Source organism: Pantherophis guttatus, chromosome 9, assembly GCF_059756535.1.
Source record: "Pantherophis guttatus breed Tessera chromosome 9, ASM5975653v1, whole genome shotgun sequence".
In the NCBI taxonomy this organism is placed as follows: domain Eukaryota; kingdom Metazoa; phylum Chordata; class Lepidosauria; order Squamata; family Colubridae; genus Pantherophis; species Pantherophis guttatus.
In genome coordinates this window covers 3,593,011-3,613,193 of record NC_142071.1, presented here as the reverse complement: position 1 = coordinate 3,613,193, position 20,183 = coordinate 3,593,011, and the positions used below count along the sequence as shown (strand labels likewise).

General features: G+C 47.0%; 1 protein-coding gene and 1 long non-coding RNA gene across 2 annotated transcripts in view; one reads left to right on the top strand and one right to left on the bottom strand.

Moving 5' to 3' along the window:
• The window catches only part of LOC148112461 (uncharacterized), a 37,314-nt gene extending 29,500 nt beyond the window's left edge, over window positions 1-7,814 (top strand). Inside the window, exons 4-5 of the long non-coding RNA XR_015729388.1 lie at window positions 5,475-5,561; window positions 7,245-7,814. This is a non-coding gene — a long non-coding RNA (uncharacterized LOC148112461). The remainder of the gene's footprint in view (window positions 1-5,474; window positions 5,562-7,244) is intronic.
• Window positions 7,815-11,116: 3,302 nt separating this feature from the next.
• The window catches only part of SEMA4C (semaphorin 4C), a 103,977-nt gene continuing 94,910 nt past the window's right edge, over window positions 11,117-20,183 (bottom strand). The window contains exon 15 of the mRNA XM_034435217.3: window positions 11,117-14,176. Coding sequence (XP_034291108.2) covers window positions 13,335-14,176 — 842 coding nt within the window. The 3' untranslated portion in view covers window positions 11,117-13,334. The remainder of the gene's footprint in view (window positions 14,177-20,183) is intronic.

Sequence of the window (20,183 nt, the reverse complement as noted above, 5' to 3'; positions counted from 1 at the left end):
TTGTCCAGTGGTGGGATTCTAATTTCTTTACTACTCGTTCTGTGGGTGTGGCTTGGTGGGCGTGGCAGGGGAAGGATACTGCAAAATCCCCATCCCCACCCCACTCCTGGGGGAAGGATACTGCAAAGTCTCCATTCCCTCCCCTCCTGGGGGAAGGATACTGCAAAATCTCCATTCCCTCCCCTCCTGGGGGAAGGATACGGCAAAATCTCCACCCCCACTCCACTCCTGGGGGAAGGATATTGCAAAATTTCCATTCCCACCCCATTCTAGGGGAAGGATACTCTAAAATCTCCATTCCCACCCCACTCCAGGGGAAGGTTACTGCAAAATCCCGATTTCCTCCCAATCAGCTGGGACTCGGGAGGCAGAGAAGAGATGGGGGGCGGGGCCAGTCAGAGGTGGTATTTACCGGTTCGCCGAACTACTCAAAATTTCCACTACAGGTTCGCCAGAACTGGTCAGAACCTGCTGAAACCTGCCTCTGGTCCTGTCCCTGGGAAGGAGGAAAGGATTAACAAAATGTTCTCCTGCCTTGGGGAGAAACCATTTATTACCGATTACCCCCAATGCTAGTTTGTTTGTTTGTTTGTTAAACATATACAAGATAGCAGGTATGAATATGAACATGGACATGAATGAGGGAAATGAATACAGATAAACGGGAACAGTTAGACAGGGATGGTCGGCACGCTGGAGTGCTTATGCACGCCCCCTTTATGGACCTCTTAGGAATGGGGTGAGGACCACGGTAGACAGTTTGAGGTTGAAGCTGTGGGGGTTTGAGGATGTAACAACGGAGTCGGGTAGAGCATTCCAGGCGTTGACCACTCTGTTGCTGAAGTCGTATTTTCTGCAATCGAGTTTGAAGCAGTTTACCTTGAGTTGGAATGGAATGGAGTAGAGTAGAGTAGAGTAGAGTAGAGTAGAGTAGAGTAGAGTAGAGTAGAGTAGAGTAGAATGAAGAGTAGAGTAGAGTAGAATAGAAGTAGAGTAGAGTAGAGTAGAATAGAATAGAATAGAATAGAATAGAATAGAATAGAATAGAATAGAATAGAATAGAATAGAATAGAATAGAATAGAATAGAATTCTTTATTGGCCAAGTGTGATTGGACACACAAGGAATCTATCTTTGGTGCAGATGCTCTCAGTGTACATAAAAGAAAAGATACATTCATCAAGAATCCTAAGGTACAACACTTAATGATAGTCATAGGGTACAAATAAGCAATCGGGAAACAATATCGATTGCATCGATTGTTTGCCCATGTATTATTGAGGTTGAAGCTGAAGAAATCGTTGACAGATAAGACGTTGTAGCAGACAATTTTGTGTCCTATGTTTAGGTCGGACCGCAGGCGGCGCAGTTCCAGATTGTCCAAGCCCAAAATGTCAAGTCTGGTGGTGGCATAAGGAATTCTATTGTGAGCAGAGTGGTAGAGGACTCTTCTTGTGAGATATCTCTGGACCCGCTCAATCGTGTTAATGTCCGATATACAGTGTGGATTCCAGGCAGACCAGCTGTATTCGAGAATTGGTCTGGCAAAGGTTTTGTCTGCCCTAGTTAGCAATACAATGTTAGTTGACTTGGTTCAGGGGTCAGCAACCTGCGGCTCTGGAGCCGCATGTGGCTCTTTCACCCCTGTGCTGCGGCTCCCTGTCACTCAAAATATGCGTCACAACCGCCAATGTGCAACACCCGCCGGCACACGATTTATTGAGCTTTTCAACCCCCGGTAGGCCAACCATGGATAATTCCAAGAAAAGAAAAGTTTCAGAAGAAAAGAGAACATTTAATTCGACTACATATGCTAGTTTTGTGGCTGCTCAAGGAATAGTCAGGCACGGGAAGGGTTTTGTGGCTCCCGGTGTTTTCTTTTCTGTGGGAAACGGCTCCAAATGGCTCTTTGAGTGTTTAAGCCATTTCTCAGGATGGCATACAGGTACCATCACATTATCTTCCATTCCTAGGACTGCATGGAGCTATTTCTATATAAAACATAAAAATGAGACACGCTTATCCTTCCGGTCCGCCTTTAATAACTTGTAGCTCTTCCAAGGGCATTTCCATAATCTCTCGGATTCTTGTCTACACCGTAGATGTTGTCTTCCCGCTCTTCGGCTTCTTCTTTGCCAAGCGCAATCAATTTTCTTCCGTCATCCCTCATCCACTCATATCACATGCCCAAGTATGTTAGATCCAGTTCACTAATCATGGCTCTGAGCAGCAATCAGCTTTTATTTAGCCTCAAATTGATTGATGGGCTCTGCTGGCAATCCACGGTAGTTCTTAGACTCCATCATTCTTAAGCACTGAACCTCTCCATCCCTGTTCATATCCATAGAACGTTGTGGAAAGACCCCTACCTTAACTTTAGATGCAGCTTCGTTGTTGTTGTTAGTCACGAAGTCATGTCCGACCCATTGCGACCCCATGGACAATGTTCCCCCAGTCCTTCCTATCCTCTACCATCTTCTGGAGTCCATTTAAGATCACGCTGACTGCTTCAGTGACTCCATCCAACCACCTCGTTCTCTGCCGTCCCCTTCGTCTTTTGCCCTCCATCGTTCCCAGCATTAGGCTCTTCTCCAGGCAGTCCTTCCTTCTCATTAGGTGCAAAGCAATCCTGGTTTAGCCTAACCTTGATTTAGTCTACAGCAGTCTATTGCATGAATTTAGCCAAGCCAAATACCACCCTGCCCACTGCCACTCCGAATCCCTAGTACAGGTCTCCTGAGTGAGCAGGGGGTTGGACTAGATGACCTCCAAGGTCCCTTCCAATTATGTTGCTCTGTTACTCACTGTTACTCTGTTACTGTTACTCTCTGTTGCTTACTGTTACTGTTACTCTGTTACTCTTACCGTTACTGTTGCTCTGTTACTCACTGTTACTGTTACTTTGTTACTCACTGTTACTGTTACTCTGTTACTGTTACTCTGTTACTCTCTGTTACTCTGTTACTCTGTTACTCTGTTAGTGTTACTGGTACTCTGTTACTCTCTGTTACTCTCTGTTACTCTATTACTCTGTTACTGTTACTCTTTTAGTGTTACTCACTGTTACTCTGTTACTCACTGTTACTCTGTTACTCACTCTGTTACTCTGTTACTCCTCACTTCAGTTCTGGAGGAGCACTGAAGCTGACCTGTATCCAACTTACTGCCAAAAAAAAAACCCCAGCTGGCCACAGCTGCAAAATTCAAAAGGCCGCTGTGTGAAACCGATAACTGATAAGCGTGGACATCATTTTAGCTCCCAAAGCCCCCGTCTTGCAAACACATCCCCCGTCAGCTTCCTGTAACCTCAGCCTTCTGGGAACCCGTTCGGTCCCCGCTGGCCTCCAGTCCAGAAACGGCCTCTCCCATCCCTCTCTCTCCCCCCCCCCATTTTGCAATTTCACCCATCCTGCCTCCGTTTGGATGAAGTGCCTGGAGCCTGGCCAAATCAAACTCTTCCCAAGACTGGCTGCTGTGGTGGGAAAAATCCCCATTTCCTCCCGATCAGCCGGGACTCGGGAGACAGAGAATAGATGGGGGCGGGGCCAGTCAGAATTTTTACTACCGGTTCTCCGAACTACTCAAAATTTCCGCTACCGGTTCTCCAGAACTGGTCAGAACCTGCTGAAACCCACCTCCGGCACGCGTGCTGTCGCCAGCTTGTCTTCTGGTTTCCAGTGCGCACATGCGCTCCAGCCAGCTGGACTTCGTGCGCGCCAGAGTGCTGGAAACCCGAACATTAGCTGGCCAGCGCGCACATCCTCACCAGCTAGCTGGTCTTCAGGTTTCTGGTGTTCTGGTGCGTGCATACATTCTGGTTTGGGCACTCAGTGCCGAAAAGTGTCGCCATCACTGCCCTATACTCTTTCAGACAAATGGTTGTTCAATCTCTTTTTAAAAGCCTCCGGTGATGGAGCAAACCACAACTTCTGAAGGCAAGCCTGATTGTTCTCACTGTCAGGAAATTTCTCCTTAGTTCTAAGCGGGGTATCTACGAGACCGCCTTCTGCCACCAGTAGCCTCTCACCGACCAGTACGCTCCCACAGAGAGGGGCTCCTCAGGGTGCCGTCGGCCAAACAATGTCGACTGGCGGCCCCCAGGGAGAGAGCCTTCTCTGTGGGGGCACCCGCCATCTGGAACGAGCTCCCCCCGGAGATACGGAGGATCCCGGACCTGCGCGCCTTCCGCCGTGCCATCAAAACATTTCTATTTCAGCAGGCCGGCCTGGCCTAACCTCTCTTTTAAACTTTTTAAACTTTTTAAAATTTCTAAAATTTTAAATTTTGTCTTATGAATTTGGGGGTTTTAAATTTCATTCTTTGAGCCAATTATTTAATTGTATTTTAACGGTTTTTAACATTTGTATTATATGTATTTTATTTGGTTGTTCACCGCCCTGAGTCCTTCAGGAGTAGGGCGGTATACAACATACATACATAAATAAATAAATAAATAAATAAGTAAGTAAGTAAGTAAGTAAGTAAGTAAGTAAGTAAGTAAGTTAATAAATAATAAATAAAAATAAATAAATAAATAAATAAATAATAAATAATAATAAATAAATAAATAGATAGATAGATAGATAGATAGATAGATAGATAGATAGATAGATAGATAGATAGTGATGAAATGCTCCCGATTCAGACCGGATCGCCCAATCCGGTAGCAATGGAGGCGGGTGGTTCGGAGAACTCCTCCCATGCCCAGCTGAGCTGCACAATCATCAGAGGCTTTTTTTTTTTACTTTTAAAAGCATTTTTTCTACAACCTCTTTGGCCGAAAAAATGCTTTTAAAAGTAAAAAAAAAAAAAAAGCCTCTGATGATCCAAGCTGAGTTGCCTGATCGGCAGAGGCATTTAAAAGAAAAAAAAAAGCCTCTGTCGATCAGGCAACTCAGCTGGGATTGTCAGAGCCTTTTGAAAGCATTTTTTTACAACCTCTTTGCCAAAAAAATGAAAAAAATGCTTTTAAAAGTTAAAAAAAAAATTGGTCATGCCCACCCGATCACATTACCCCCCCCTCCAAACCACGCCCACAGAACCGGTAGTAACAAATTTTAGATTTCACCACTGGTTCTAAGTTGCTTCTCTCTTTGATGAGTTTCCACCCATTGCTTCTTGTCCTGCCTCCAGGTGCTTTGGAGAATAGCTTGACTCCCTCTTCTTTGGGGCAGCCCCTGAGATACTGGAAGACTGCTATCATGTCACCCCAAATCCTTCTTTTCATTAAACTAGACATACCCAGTTCCTGCAACCGTTCTTCATATGTTTAAGCCTCCAGTCCCCTAATCATTTATTTATTATTATTGTATGTACATATGTAACTGGATGGTAGGATTTTCCACTTTCCAAACATCCATGTTTCTTACTAGTCCTTCTAAAGTCGATATTCCCTTCTGCTGCGTTTCCCATTTTACTGCAGAAAATCTATTAAAATCAAAGTGTGACTCTTTATCTTTCTCTTGTCGTCACCAGAGACCTCCTGGTGGAAAGCATCCAAGATCTCCCATGAAGATGGGTCGAATCAATTTTCTCCTAGGACCTTTGAAGTAGATCTGTCTGGTAAGATAATCCATCTCCAGCAACCCAAAAGCCTACCTCAAAAGATGTTTTCCTCTCGCCAAATCACAATAATACTGCAGATGACCCTAAATGCTGATTCCTGTAATATTCCAGAGGCCTCGGCTCAGACCCGTAGCTCCCATCATCTCCAGTCAACAGAGGTGTGTGCAGGATGAGAATCATGGGAATATTAAGCCAACACTATGAACCTTGGTAGTACAGTGGTCTAAAGCACCCTGTTATTAAGACCAGCTGCCTGCAATTACTGCAGGTTTGAATCTCGCCAGGCTCAAGGTTGACTCAGCCTTCCATCCTTTCTAAGGTAGGTGAAATGAGGACCCAGATTGTGGGGGCAATAAGCTGACTTGGTATAAATATACAAAAGTATGAAGGCTATTGCTTAGCGCATTGTAAGCCGCCCTGAGTCTCCAGAGAAGGGCGGCATATAAATCAATTAAAAAAAAAAAAAAAAAAGGAGCATGGACTTCCGACACGCACTCTGTTGCAGTAAAATAAGGCATTAACAACATCAAATCACAACTTTTTACTTTTTCATAATAATATGAATCAGCCATTTCTCTAAAGGTCTGTCAATCTACTCGGTAAAACCCAAAAATCAACGTTTCGTTCTTTTCCACTTCCAGCACGAAGTTCAGCTTTTCTATTTACTTTTGCATTTTGCAATATTTTATATCTCAATTAAATTAAATCAATTAAATCAATTAAAAAGGTTTAAAACCCAGGATCTCCTGATTGAGCAGGCCAGGGGTTGGTCTAGATAGAACAGGGGTCACCAACCTTTCGGATCTCAGGGACCACTAAATTCATAATTTTAAATCCCGTGGACCACTAATATGATTTTTTTTTTAAAAAAAAAGATAAATAGCATTTAGTGCAATATAAAAAATGCAAATAAATGCAAATAGTCCTGCAAGGGTTAACAGAACCACATATCCCATCATTCCACCTTACCTCTGACTCCTCCCCCTGGGTATAAGAGGTCCCACCACGAGGCCATCCAGCAGTTCCAGATGTGTACCTGTAAGAGAGAGACAAAGGAGCCTGAGTGGCGTAGGAGGCTAATGCCTTCTACTAAGGCAGCATTTAACACCCAGCTGCCTGCAATTACTGCGAGTTCAATTCTCACCAGGCTCAAGGTTGACTCAGCCTTCCATCCTTTCTGAGGTAGGTTAAATGAGGACCCAGTTTGGGGGGGCAATAAGCTGACTTTGTATAAATATACAAAAGGATGAAGGCTATTGCTTAATGCACTGTAAGCTGCCCTGAGTCTCCGGAGAAGGGCGGCATATAAATCAAATTAAAATAATAATAATAATAACAGTCCCCAAACACAATCCCACCCACCACAATTCCCCACCCCTAAACCACCCAAACATCCACACAACAGACCAAGTAATGCTGTCCGACAGCTCACTGATGGTGGCCCTTTAGTTCATGGTTGAGTGCAATTATAGCTCTGGGATAAAAACTATTTAGAAAATGTGTGTTTTAATTGTTCTGTATCTTCTGCCAGAAGGCAACAATCCACACTCAAATTATTTACTAAGACTGTATTGCTATTATTCTTCTCATCCTTCCTCTTATTCCTATCCTCCTCCCACTTATGACTATAACTGTGTTGCTTGTATCTTTACGATTCATATTGTTTTATTTGTTTCCTAGTATGATTTGGCTGTGAAAGTTGGACCGTAAGAAAAGCTGAGCGCCAAATAATTGAACTCTGGTGCTGGAAAAGACTCCTGCGCGACCCTTGGACTGCAAGCCAATCAAGGCAAATTCTAGATCAGGGGTGGGTTCTACTTAACTTTACTACTGGTTCGAAACGGGACCTCACACGTGTGCACGCATGTTTCTGCGCAGAAGCTTCCTGATGGCATCCAGTTCGGTGGGCGGAGCCTCCCGCTGGTTTTACTACCGGTTCTTGCGAACCGGTCCGAACCGGGGGCAACCCACCACTGTCCTAGAGGAAACTCAAATACTTTGGGAGAAGGAAGGACTCCCTGGAGAAGAGCCTAATGCTGGGAACGATGGAGGGCAAAAGAAGACGGGGACGGCAGAGAAGGAGGTGGCTGGATGGAGTCACTGAAGCAGTCGGCGTGAGCTTAAATGGACTCCAGAGGATGGTAGAGGACAGGAAGGCCTGGAGGAACGTTGTCCATGGGGCCACGATGGTCGCTCATCCCAAGCTTCTGGGATGAGAAGCGAAACATCTTCAAAAGAAAAAACAAGAAAGTCCAATTGCCTCCTGAAAAAGCACCTCTGGGACAACCATGACATGGACGATTGAGGATCTCTACAGATTTATTGCTGGGTCATACTAAGTGGTTCATCCACTATAGGACCTCTGGACCCCTCTGAAAGTTACTGCTATTGAGCCAGGGACCACCACGGGGTGGGTTCTACTTACTTTTACTACTGGTTCACATACTGCGATTTTGCAGTAACCTTCTCCTGGAGTGGGGTGGGAATGGTGTTTTTGCAGTATCCTTCCCCTGGAGTGGGGTGGGAATGGAGATTTTACAAGATCCTTCCCCTGGAATGGGGTGGGAATGGGGATTTTACAGTATCCTGGAATGGGGTGGGAATGGAGATTTTACAATATCCTTCCCCTGGAGTAGGGTGGGAATGGAGATTTTACAAGATCCTTCCCCTGGAGTGGGGTGGGAATGGGGATTTTACAGTATCCTCCTGGAGTGGGGTGGGAATAAAGATTTTACAATATCCTTCCCCTGGAGTGGGGTGGGAATGGAGATTTTACAATATCCTTCCCCTGGAGTGGGATGGGAATGGAGATTTTACAGTATCCTGGAGTGGGGTGGGAATGGGGATTTTACAGTATCCTTCTCCTGGAGTGGGGTGGGAATGGAGATTTTACAGTATCCTGGAGTGGGGTGGGAATGGGGATTTTACAGTATCCTGGAAATGGGGTGGGAATGGAGATTTTACAGTATCCTCCTGGAATGGGGAGGGAATGGGGATTATGCAGTGTCCTTCCCCTGGAGTGGGGTGGGAATGGGGATTTTGCAGTATCCTTCCCCTGGAGTGGCGTGGGAATGGGGATTTTGCAGTATCCTTCCCCTGGAGTGGGGTAGAATGGGGATTTTACAGTATCCTTCCCCTGGAGTGGGGTGGGAATGGAGATTTTTGCCGTATCCATCCCCTACCACGCCCACCCACTAAGCCAGGCCCACAGAACTGGTAGTAAAAAAATCCACTGGGTTGAAGGGTGGGCCGAATTATCCATCCTGTGGATTTTCCTTGGCTGAAAGTCACAAATAAGAAAAAGGGAAAGGCGGGGGGGCAAAATCTCCGTTTCCTGAAACCTTCCGCTGCCGTTGGTTCTTAATAGGCGTGCGGGTATAAATCAGCAGGACCCGGAACCCATTACAAGAAGGGAAAGCAGAGGCAATTAATCTACCAGCTGCTCTTAAGGATTTCTGCTTCCCCCTCCTCCCCACCCCACCCCATAGCTGGTTCCAACAGAAAGGCTGGGAGCTGCCCCCCCCCCCCTCTTTGCCCTTTTTGGAGTGCTGGGAAGACAGAAATGTCCTTTTATAGGCCTGCAGCTCAGTTTCCATGAGGTCACAAACGATATCGGGGGGGGGGGGAAATAAAAATAAAATAAAGAGGTTGAAGCTACGAGATTGCTCTCCCAGTGGAAAGCAGCCCCCCCCCCCCCAATGAATGCTAACATGCTAATAAAGATCTCCGGGAATTAGAACATAGAATAAAGTTGGAAGGTACTCTGGGTGGGGGGGGGTCTTCTAGTCCGCCCCCGCTGCTTAAGCAGGAGACCCAGGGGTAGGCTGCTGAGGGTTCGGTAGAACCTCTAGGAAAGATTCTAGGCAGTTCAGAGAACCCCCAAATCCCACTCTTGGTTGGTCTCTCTCTCCCCGCCCCTCCCTTCCTCGGAGTCCCCACGTGGCCCGTTTTGGATGCAGGTAAGTGCAGGGCACGCGCGGAGGACTGGGGAGGATGAAAAACGGGCCTATTGGAAGTTAGGAAAAGCCAGAAACGGGCCCGTCTCCTGGGGAGGCTGTTTTTGCCCTCCCGGAGGCTCGGGAAAGGCCTCTGGAGCCTGGGGAGGGCAAAAATGCCCACCCTGCTGTGGTGCAGGAGGCTGACTAGGCCACGCCCACCATGGCCATGCCCACCCAGCAACGGCAAAGAATCCCTTGCTAAAATGTTCGAAGCCCACCCCTGCCCTTAGTCCTACTTTTCATTAAACTAAACACCCATCTCCTACCACCATTCTTCATACGTTTTAGCCTCCAACTCTCTAATCATCCATGTTTGTTTGTTTTGCAATCTTACCCCAGTATATCTTTTGCTTTTCTTTCTCTTGCTGTTCAACAATTTTGCCCTCTGTTCTTTTCTGCCCTCTACAACATGAAACCCCTCTCTGGAATAACCCCCCGATATCCTCTTGGTCTTCCCTTTTTTGCCTTTCCTCCCCCAATTCTGGCCTAATCAAAGTTTTCATTTTTCAGCCATCAAATTTGAGCTTAAAGCAGCTCTTCGTGCCAGCGGTGGGTTTCAGCAAGTTCTGACGAACCGGTAAATACCACCTCTGACTGGCCCCGCCCCATCTATTCTCTGCCTCCTGGGTCCCAGCTGATCAGGAGGAAATGGGGATTTTACAGTATCCCTTCCCTGGAGTGGGGAGGGAATGGAGATTTTACAGTATCCTTCCCCTGCCATGTCCACCAAGCTACGCCCACCAAGCAATGCCACACCCACAGAACCGATAGTAAAATGTTTGAAACCCAACGCTGAGACAGACAATGCCGTATTCCCTCCCCCTGTTGAGAGAGGGCTGTTCAATCGTAATATACATGGCTTCTGTTACCCCTCTTTTGAAAACGCACCTTGGAGATGACTACGACCTGGATGACTGAGAATGTCCATGGACACTTGGTAGGAGTCCCTCTCCTCTTGGGTAACTCCCCTGACTTTACCCCCTTCTGGTCCAATTCAACCACTGGTGGGGCTGTGGTGCATAGATAGGCCCCAAAAGAAGCATAAATATTCAGCATATAAGAGCTGTGGTGGCACAGTGGTTAGAATGCAGTATTGCGGGCTGACTGCCCACTGGCAGGAGTTCGATCCTGACGGGCTCAAGGTCGACTCAGCCTTCCATCCTTCCGAGGTGGGTAAAACGAGGACCCAGATTGTTGGGGGCAAGAGCGCTGACTCTAAACCGCTTAGAGAGGGCTGGAAAGCACCGTGAAGCGGTATATAAGTCTTAAGTGCTATTGCTTTTTTCCTTCCTTCCTTGAGGTTAGAATGCTGCATTGCAGACTAACTCTGCCCACTGCCAGGAGTTCGATCCTGACCGGTTCAAGGTCGACTCAGCCTTCCATCCTTCCGAGGTGGGTAAAACGAGGACACAGATTTTGGGGGGCTAGAGGCTGACTCTGTAAACCGCTTAGAGAGGGCTGTAAAGCACCGTGAAGCGGTATATAAGTCTAAGTGCTATCTTATGGGTAACTGGGTGGGAGGTGAACCACTAGGTACACAGCACGACAAACCTGTTTTTTTTCCCCCCTTCTTTTTTCATTTTATTATTAGTATAAAAATATTTGTACATTTCTGTCAAATAAATACATTTTAATAACAAATAAATTACATTTCAGGGCAGGTCAACTCAGCTGGGGAAACAAGGGATTTGTGTGTTCCTTTATGTACATAGTAGTGTTTTCAGGAAAACGAACATCCGGTGATGATGGAATGAAACGCATGCGGGATACAAAAGAGGATGATGGGCCACCCAGACGATTTCAATGCAGGGGTTGAAATGAATGTAGGGAATTGCATGCTCCGTACGGAAAAATGGAGGACGGAAGAATACGGCTCCGTTCCTTTAAGAAAGGACAATTCTCTTTCTTCTCTCTCCGACGCTTTGATTGTATGCACACGCCACAATAGCTTTAACCTCCTGGCCGATTTCGACGACATTCTGGATTCGCCCAATACAGGGAACCCTAAATTCACCTAACGGGTGCCGAGGTTGCACATCACCCTAAAACAGGGGTGTCAAACTCGCATCGTCACGGCAGCATCACATGACGTATTGGGACCTTTTCTCCTTTTGCTAAACCGGGCGGGGACAGCGCCAGCACATGACGCATCCAGCCCATGTGCAACGGGTTTGACACCCCCTGCCCTAAAACGAACCAAGGTGGCCACCAACCGATTCACAAGTCGGGTGACTGCCATCTGCAAAAGGTCTTCGCTCGACCCAGGGAAGCACCTTGGGTGGTGAAAGCCCTTCTTGATCTCTCTCTCACACACAAACACACACACACACACAAAGATTGAATGGTAGGGACAGAATGTCACATGTGTCATGACACTGAAGGATGCCGAGAATGTAATTTGTGGGATGGAACATGTGATGGCACTTGGTTTCCCTTAATCCGCCCGCAGAAGACCATCGCGCTCATGGCCATGAGCGAGCGTGCAACCACACGCATTAACTTCCTGTAGTTGCGTGCATGTGTATATCCCTCAGGAAAGGGAGCGTGGGATGCTATGGAGGAGACAGGGCACAGGGTACAAAATAGCCCCGATGGCACATTTTTGGAGAGTGAGTGTGTCTGGATTCTCCTACCTGTATTACGCTTCTGCCAAGGGAACGTGTACAAGGCATCAGCAGAGAGTCTGCCATGTAGGACTGACCACCACCCCCCCACCAATGCTTGCCTTCCTCCGTTCTCTTGGAATTACCCCGGTCAACCCCTTCTTCCTTTGCATGTGGTCCGAAGTGAATGGGATCGAAACATCAGGATGCCTTTATGTTTCGGTGAAGATGCGAGGAGAGTTTAAGGGGGCCAAAGAGACACTTCTTTAAAACCCCTGAACAGTTGATTGGAAAGTTTTACCGCCACCCGCTACTCCAGTGACCTCAGATCTCCTGTAGGTCCTCCAGAAGGGCATGAGGACCAAGTGTTCCTCATCCCCCGCAAAGGTTGGGGTCCCACCTGCTGCTGGAAAAGAAAAGCTCTTGGGTGGGTTGAGTGCGCCTCACTTTTACACTCTTCTCAATGTGGCCGTAAGAAAACAAGGCCAAGCTATGGCTAAGAGCGTTCCCCAGCCCCTAACGTACCCCTTTCTCTTTGGTTGAGTTGCCCAATGCACACCTTGTCCCTGAAGACACCTGTCTTTCCGAGGTCCCCTTCTCCCCAAAGTGGTCCTATTTTGGAACCGGTTGATTTCCCCCTCCTCCTGGTCCCTACCCTTTTGGGGAGAATCGCTACTGCAGAGTCCCCCTCTTGCAGTCAATCTAGGAAGAAGAGAGAAACATGGCAACAACTGCTAGGAAGCGAACCGCAACCATGTCACAGGGAATGAAGCACCGGCTAGCTTTTCACACAACCGTTTCAACCCCCATCCCCATGCGGATCTGAAACAGGGCAGTGGGTTCGGCTCGGGGTCTCCCCTGCCAAAGGCAAGTCTCAAGAGGCTGGGACTCAACATCCAAGATGAAGGAATGAAAACCCCCCCACTCACAAAGTCCCGGAACAGTCCTAAAAGGAAGCACAGCGGAGAACACTGAACGAGGCGGGAGCTGTGAGGGAAGGGGTCGTCTTCTTGGCAGTGTGTATCAAAATCAGGGATGTGAAGAAGCCTGTTACAAAAGTGTCCAGAGTCTTTGTCTTAAAAAGAAAGTCTCGTTTTGGCGGCGGGACGCGAGCCTGGCCTAGGAGATGAGGTAGTTGAGTAATTGGTCCGACAAGTCCGCAGGGCAGCTCATACCGAAGACTCCTCAGGATTCGAGTCGGGCAGAGCTTGTCTCTGCTTCAACTTCCGACGCAGCTCCTCGGCCAAGTCACTGTAGTCCGGCCGCTCCTCGGTGCCCAAATTGAGGCGGATGTAGCCGTTGGAAGACGAGCCGCGGATGTTGCTCAGGTTGATGCGGTTGGGCGAGTGGAGGTGGGGAGACTGCAAGGGTTGGCCAGGAATGCCATTCGTGGTGGGGGAGGGAGTGGTGCCCCCGTTCTGGCACACAGCGTGACCCGGGACGATCTTGAGGGAACCGTCTGAGTAGTAGTAACTGGCGGGGTCCCAGAGCTTCTCGTCCGAGTCCGAGGTGGTGCTGGGAATAAAAGTGGGGCTCTTGGGCTCTTTGGGCATCTCGATGGGGTAGACAAGGGTGCTTTCAATGGCCTTGGAGCCTTTCTCACGTTCTTCTTTCAGCCTGCGCCTCAGGGAGAAGACGACGAGCAGGAGGACCACACAGATGGCTGAGAGAGCAATCACCACCACCCAAACCAGGCCCAAGTTGTCCAAGGGAGCCCTGGTCTCCAGCGACATGGCTGGGTCAGACAACACTGTGACCTGGTAACTCTCCGTCATTAGTTCATTCATCTCCTCTAGCTGGATGCACTTGTATAACCCAGAATGCTTCAGGCGGATGTCCAAGACAATCAGGGCCTGAAGATGAGCGTCGTAGACAACCGAAGCTTGGCTTTCCACCAAATCCTGCCCATTGAAGGTCCAAAAGGCCTTAGCAAGGTTGGAGGTGAGTTGGCAAGGTAGCACCAGGTCCATTCCAACCATCGCGGTGATGTTCTTGGAAATGATCTTGGTCCCTGCGGAGAAGTCAAGTAAAAGACAAAAGAATGGAGTGGGTTAATTCTATCCACATTTGAGGCGGATCCTAACAGTTCACAAATTCAGTTTCTATTAAAAAGGTTCAACATGCACGGGAAGTCCTGAAAATAAGATTGAATAACCGAAACCACACAAAGGAAGTCTTTAAATCAATCTACAAAGGTATCTAGTTCAGGCTTCATTGTACCCAGGATTCGAAACTTTGCAAAGAACTTATAGAAACAGACGTGAATTATTTAAGAGCATCAATATTGCATTTTTTTTCAGCCTGATGGGCTCCAAAGTATCTTATGGCCCTTTAAAGCCAAACCCCGACATTCCTTTTGGTGATACCAGCTGAGGAGTTCTGAAGTCCAACTCATCTGGAAGACAGTACCTTGGGGAAAATTGCTGTATGCCTTTTAAGGCAGTGGTCCCCAAATTTTCCAGCTTTGAGGCCCAGCTGGGGGGGGGGAGAGGGGTTAGTTCTGTGTGACTAGCAGGCACGCACGCGAGTGTACGCAGCTCCATTTGCACAAACAGTGGGCACCAGAGGTGGAATTCAGCCTGTTCGGACCAGTTCGGGAAAACCGGATGTTAATTTTAATCTGGTTCGCCGAACTGGCAGTTGCAAAGACTGGCTGACCCCGCCTTCCCTGCCTTGCCCTTACCAGGAGTCTCTATGCAGCTCATTTTGGATGCCAGGTAAGTGCAGGGCCCTGGGAGGGCGAAAAATGGGCCTAACGGAAGTTCTGGAAGTCCGGAAACGGGCCCATTTCCAGCCTCCGGAGGGTCTCCGGAGCCTGAGTGAGGCCATTTTCGCCCTTCCGGAGGCTCAAGGAAAGCCTCCGGAGTCTGGGGAGGGCTAACATGTCCCGTCCCCCCCCCCGTGATGCAGGAGGCCAAGTAGGCCATGCCCACCCAGCAACCGGGCAGAGAACTGGTTGCTAAAAATTTCTGAATCCCACCCCTGGCGGGCACCCACCGCTCGCGTGATCTGGTTCCGAATGGGCCGAAGCCCGGGGGGGTTGGGGACCCCTGTTTTAAGGTCTAGAAATTGTTTCATAAAATGAATAATACTCAGAACAGAATCTAAGGCAAGATCAACAGACCTCAAGAAGGTCTATAGTTTATATACTTCAGTGTAAAAATTACTAAACTTTTTTTTTTTAAATCAAGTGGAATCTAATCTGGGGAAAGGGCTGAAGAGAGCAGTAACCCTTCTTTTACTGAGAATACCAAGTTTGGCTAAGAATCTCTTTGAAAGGAGGAAGATGCTTAAGGGCCTAAGAGCTTGGCCTTTGAAAAGCATTGTTCACGGACTACTCAAGATGAATGTGACGTATCATTATTTTCACTTAAATTTAAGATCATTAATGGAATGTCATGTTGATTCATATCAGCCCTTCAAGACAGACCAGACTAGGAAGTCAAAGTCATGCAGGCCTATACGGTACTATTTTTATTGTATTGTACTCTGTTACTTTAAAAATTTCAGCAGGGGTCTCAAACTCAAGGCCCGCGGCCAGATCCCGCGGGCTTAAATCCAGTCCACAGGGCTGGCCCAGCCTGGATATATCAAAGGATGCCTCTGCCGACCAAAACGGGCTGCGTGCAGGGCCTCCGCGGCCCGTTTTCGGCCTCCCCAGCCTCCTGCAGCACTCTGCCGGCCAAAAGCAGGCCGTGCAGAGGCCTTCAGCGGGTGTAGCAGGAGGCATCCATCCCGTCTCCCCCCCCTCCGCCCCATGGAAGAGAACTACAATGCTGATCCGGCCCTCGAAGAAATCCAGTTTGACACCCCTGAATTACAGTAACAGAATCTTGCAAGTCTCAACGTGCTTCACCGCCCCCACCTCTTATCTTCAGGAGAATTAAGGAAGGTTTCGTCTGCTTTCTCAAATTACATTTCTGCCCTAGCCTGTTTTCTTTTATCTGGTGATTGTCTTGGTTGCAACTCTTCTTCCTGTTCCTCCAAGTTACCGTATTTTTCGGAGTATAAGACGCACCTTTTTCCCCCCCTAAAAGGGGGTGAAAATTTAGGTGCGTCTTATACACCGAATGTAGCCCCGCCCACCCACTGGCCCCCACCCTTCGGCCTCTGCCTTGCAGCCCTTACCTCCTTTCAAGCAGACAGCAAGAAAAAAGTTCCTTTCAGCTTCAGCACAGCCTAATTAGCACAAGTTGATTGGATCGGCCTCCCGACTCTCAGCTGATTTGCTCTCAGCTGTTTTGTGCAGGGCTCTGCTGCAGGCAAGAAAATTGCTGGAGCAGATTTTTTTTTCCCCCTTGTGCTAATCAAGCTATGCTGAAAACGAAACTGAAAGTAAAGCAGGCTGTTTGCTGTTTGCTGCAAAGAGACAAAATTGCTCAGAGACACAGGCAGAGGGAGATTTCTTTTTCTTTGTTTCCTCACCAAAAAAGGTAGATGCATTTTATACTCCGGTGTGTCTTATACTCCGAAAAATACGGTAGTTATTCCTTCTGACCACCCAGTCTCCAGATTTAGATGATCTCTAGAATTTTTAAAAGTTTCTCCTTTCGTTTATGTTTATGTTTATTGGACTTCTATACCGCCCTTCTCCAAAGGACTCAGGGTGGTGTACAGCCATATTGAAAAACACATATTTTGGGTCATGTTGAAAAAATTACAGATTCGGGTCCATTCTCAAAAAAAAAAAAAAAAAAAAAAAAAGAGGCTGCACAGATGGCCACTGAGTTATATATGGCCTCGTGAACAATCCTGAGGTCACAAACCAGGACCTCCAAGACCTCAAACTTGGAGTTCAAGGATAAATGTGAAACACAGTACTATATAATCTGGAAATTTTTTTACGAATGGCTAAACAAAAGGAGGATAGCCGAGACAAGGGTGTAGTGTTGGATGAGAAATATATACGTTATGACGTATAAATATGTATGTAAATTATTGAAACAAGCTGTACTACAGGTAGTAGGAAGAAAATGGAATATGTTATAAGTAAGAACCCCTACGAGTAGTACTTTTTCCAAGTTAAGATAATTAGGAAATACCATGTAAATAATATGTAAATATGATGTATATGTATAAGCTATATGTTTATTAACACCATGACACCGGAAAGGTGGAATTGTATCATAATTTTTCAACAATAAAAATTAAAATAAAATATGTATGTAAATTGCATAAATAGGTACAGGTATAGACAGGGGTGGGTTCTAAATTTTTTTACTGTGGGTGTGGCTTATTTTGTGGGCATGGCTTGGTGGGGTAATGTGACTGGGTGGGCGTGGCCAACTTTTTTTAAAAAAAAACTTTTAAAAGCATTTTTTCTACAACCTTAAGAGGTTGCAAAAAAAAAATGGCTTTTAAAAGTCTCTGACGATCAGGCAACTCAGCTGGGATCGCCAGAGGCTTTTAAAGGCATTTTTTTTCCTACAGCCTCTTCGGCTGAAGAGGTTGTAGAAAAAAATGCTTTTAAAAGCCTCTGACGATCCCAGCTGAGCCGTGCGATCATTAGAGGGGTTTTTTTTTATAACTTTTAAAAGCATTTTTTTGGCTGAAGAGGTTGTAGAAAAAATGCTTTTAAAAGTAAAAAAAAAAAAAAAGCCTCTGATGAGGTCGGCGGGGTAAGCGAGCGGCAACCGGGCCGGGGACCGGTTCGGGGGGGGCGTGACCAGCCAATGTTATTACCGCTTCTCCGAACTACTACAAATTTTTACTACCGGTTCTTGCGAACCGGTGCGAACCGGGAGCAACCCACCACTGGGTATAGATTAATAGACAAGTATGCATAATTGTGTAGAAATATGATATAGATTGTTAGTATGATGTTATGTATAAATAACGTATAAGGTTAAAGAATTATAATATTAAGTTTAACATAATTTGTATTAGTTTAAAGTGTTGGAAGATGGATTTAGAACCAGTGATGTCATATCTATGTCCGATGTTTTTAATTTTGAATGATTAATAAAAAAAAACTTTAAAAAAAAATATCCTGAGGTCACAAACGTCGTACTTTGATGGGTCAGGGAAGGTGGCAAAACCGAGTTTGATCTTAGTAACAATTCTTTTGTCTCCAAGGGCTTCGTGCCTCCCTTGAGTGGGTGCAGTTGCTGCGGTGCAGAGCCATAAACATGAAAATACTTTCCTGGTGAATTATGATCTCAGGGTAGTGTAGATTTAAATAAGCAGGGATATTTGTTGTTATGGCAAATGATTTGTACCGCTGAACCATTGTACACTTAAATGCCTTTTAGAGCTCTGGAAACTTGCACAATTAAATTGCCCAACCGTAATCAATTATCCTGCCACGCCTGATCCCATTACATCACTTGAATGGCTTGTTGTGACAACAAAAAAGGAGAGATTATTCTTATGGTCTAGGATAAGCTAGGATCAGTTAAAATCTCTCTCTCTCAAAATGACCCGCGGCAAGTTCGGCGGGGGGGGGGGTCTGCATAGTGGGGGGAAATGCATCCCCTTTTTTCATGGGTGGGCTTCAAAAATTTTAGCAAGAGGATCTCTGCCCAAATGCTGGTGGGTGTGGCCATGGTGGGCGTGGCCTAGTTGGCTTCCTGCACCACGGGGCGGGTGGGGGGCGTTTTTGCCCTCCCCAGGCACCAGAGGCTTTTCTCAAGCCTCCGGGAGGGTGAAAACGGCCTCCCCAGGCTCTGGAGGCTCTCGAACTTCCAGTAGGCCCTATTTTTCACCTTCCCAAACTTCCATGTGTGCCCTGCATTTACCTGCATCCAAAACGGGCTGCGTGGGGACTCCTGGGAGGGCCTGGAAGCCTGAGTTGTATATATTTGTAAGCATGTTGTATGAATAGAATTTTAGAATACAGTAGTGCTGGAAGGAACCTTAGAGGCCTTCTAGTCCAGCCCCCTGCTCAAGCAGGAGAACCTGTACTATTTCAGATAGTGGCTGTCTAGTCTCTTTTTGAAAACCTCCAGTGACGGAGCGCCCACAACTACGGGTGGCAAGCTGTTCCACTGGTTAATTGTCCTCACCATCAGGAAGTTTCTCCTTAATTCCAGGTTGCTTCTCTCTTTGGTTAGTTTCCAACCGTTATTTCTTGTCTTCCTCCTTTCCTTCTCCCTTTCCTTTCCTTCCCTTCCTCCTTTCCTTCCCTTCCCTTTCCTTTCTCTTCTCTTCCTTCCCTTTCCCTTTCTCCTTTCCTTTCCTTCCCTTTCCCTTCCTCCTTTCCTTCCCTTCCTTTCCTTCCCTTTCCTTTCTCTTCTCTTCCTTTCCTTCCCTTTCCCTTTCTCCTTTCCTTTCCTTCCCTTTCCCTTCCTCCTTTCCTTCCCTTTCCCCTCCCTCCCTCCTTCCTTTCCTTTCTCTTCCCTTCCTCCTTCCCTTCTCCTTTTCCTTTCCTTCCCTTCCCTTTCCTTTCTCTTCTCTTCCTTCCCTTTCCCTTTCTCCTTTCCTTTCCTTCCCTTTCCCTTCCTCCTTTCCTTCCCTTTCCCCTCCTTCCCTTCCTTTCCTTCCCTTTCCTTTCTCTTCTCTTCCTTTCCTTTTCTTCCCTTTCCCTTTCTCCTTTCCTTTCCTTCCCTTTCCCTTCCTCCTTTCCTTCCCTTTCCCCTCCCTCCCTCCCTCCTTTCCTTTCTCTTCCCTTCCTCCTTCCCTTCTCCTTTTCCTTTCCTTCCCTTCCTCCTTTCCTTCCTTTCCTTCTTCCCTCCTTCCTTTCCTTCCTCCTTCCCTCCTTCCTTTCCTTCCCTTCCCTCCTTCCTTCCCTTTCCCTTCCTCCTTCCCTCCTTCCTTTCCTTTCCCTTCCCTTTCCTCTTTGAATCCAGCTCTGATGTCCTTTAGCCCAGCCAGAGAGAATGCAGATGAATTAGACCTCCTTTTCCAAGCATCCCCATTTCTGAGAAGGAATCCCATTTGCTCTTCTGCACGTCTCTGTCAGTTTTAATTATTTTTATTATTCCGCTGTTCTTTCCTACCACAAGCGAACGCGGCTCCCAGAGCTGGGAACCGCTTCAAAATATGCACCAGCAGCTTTCCACGCTCGGACCACGTTTCTT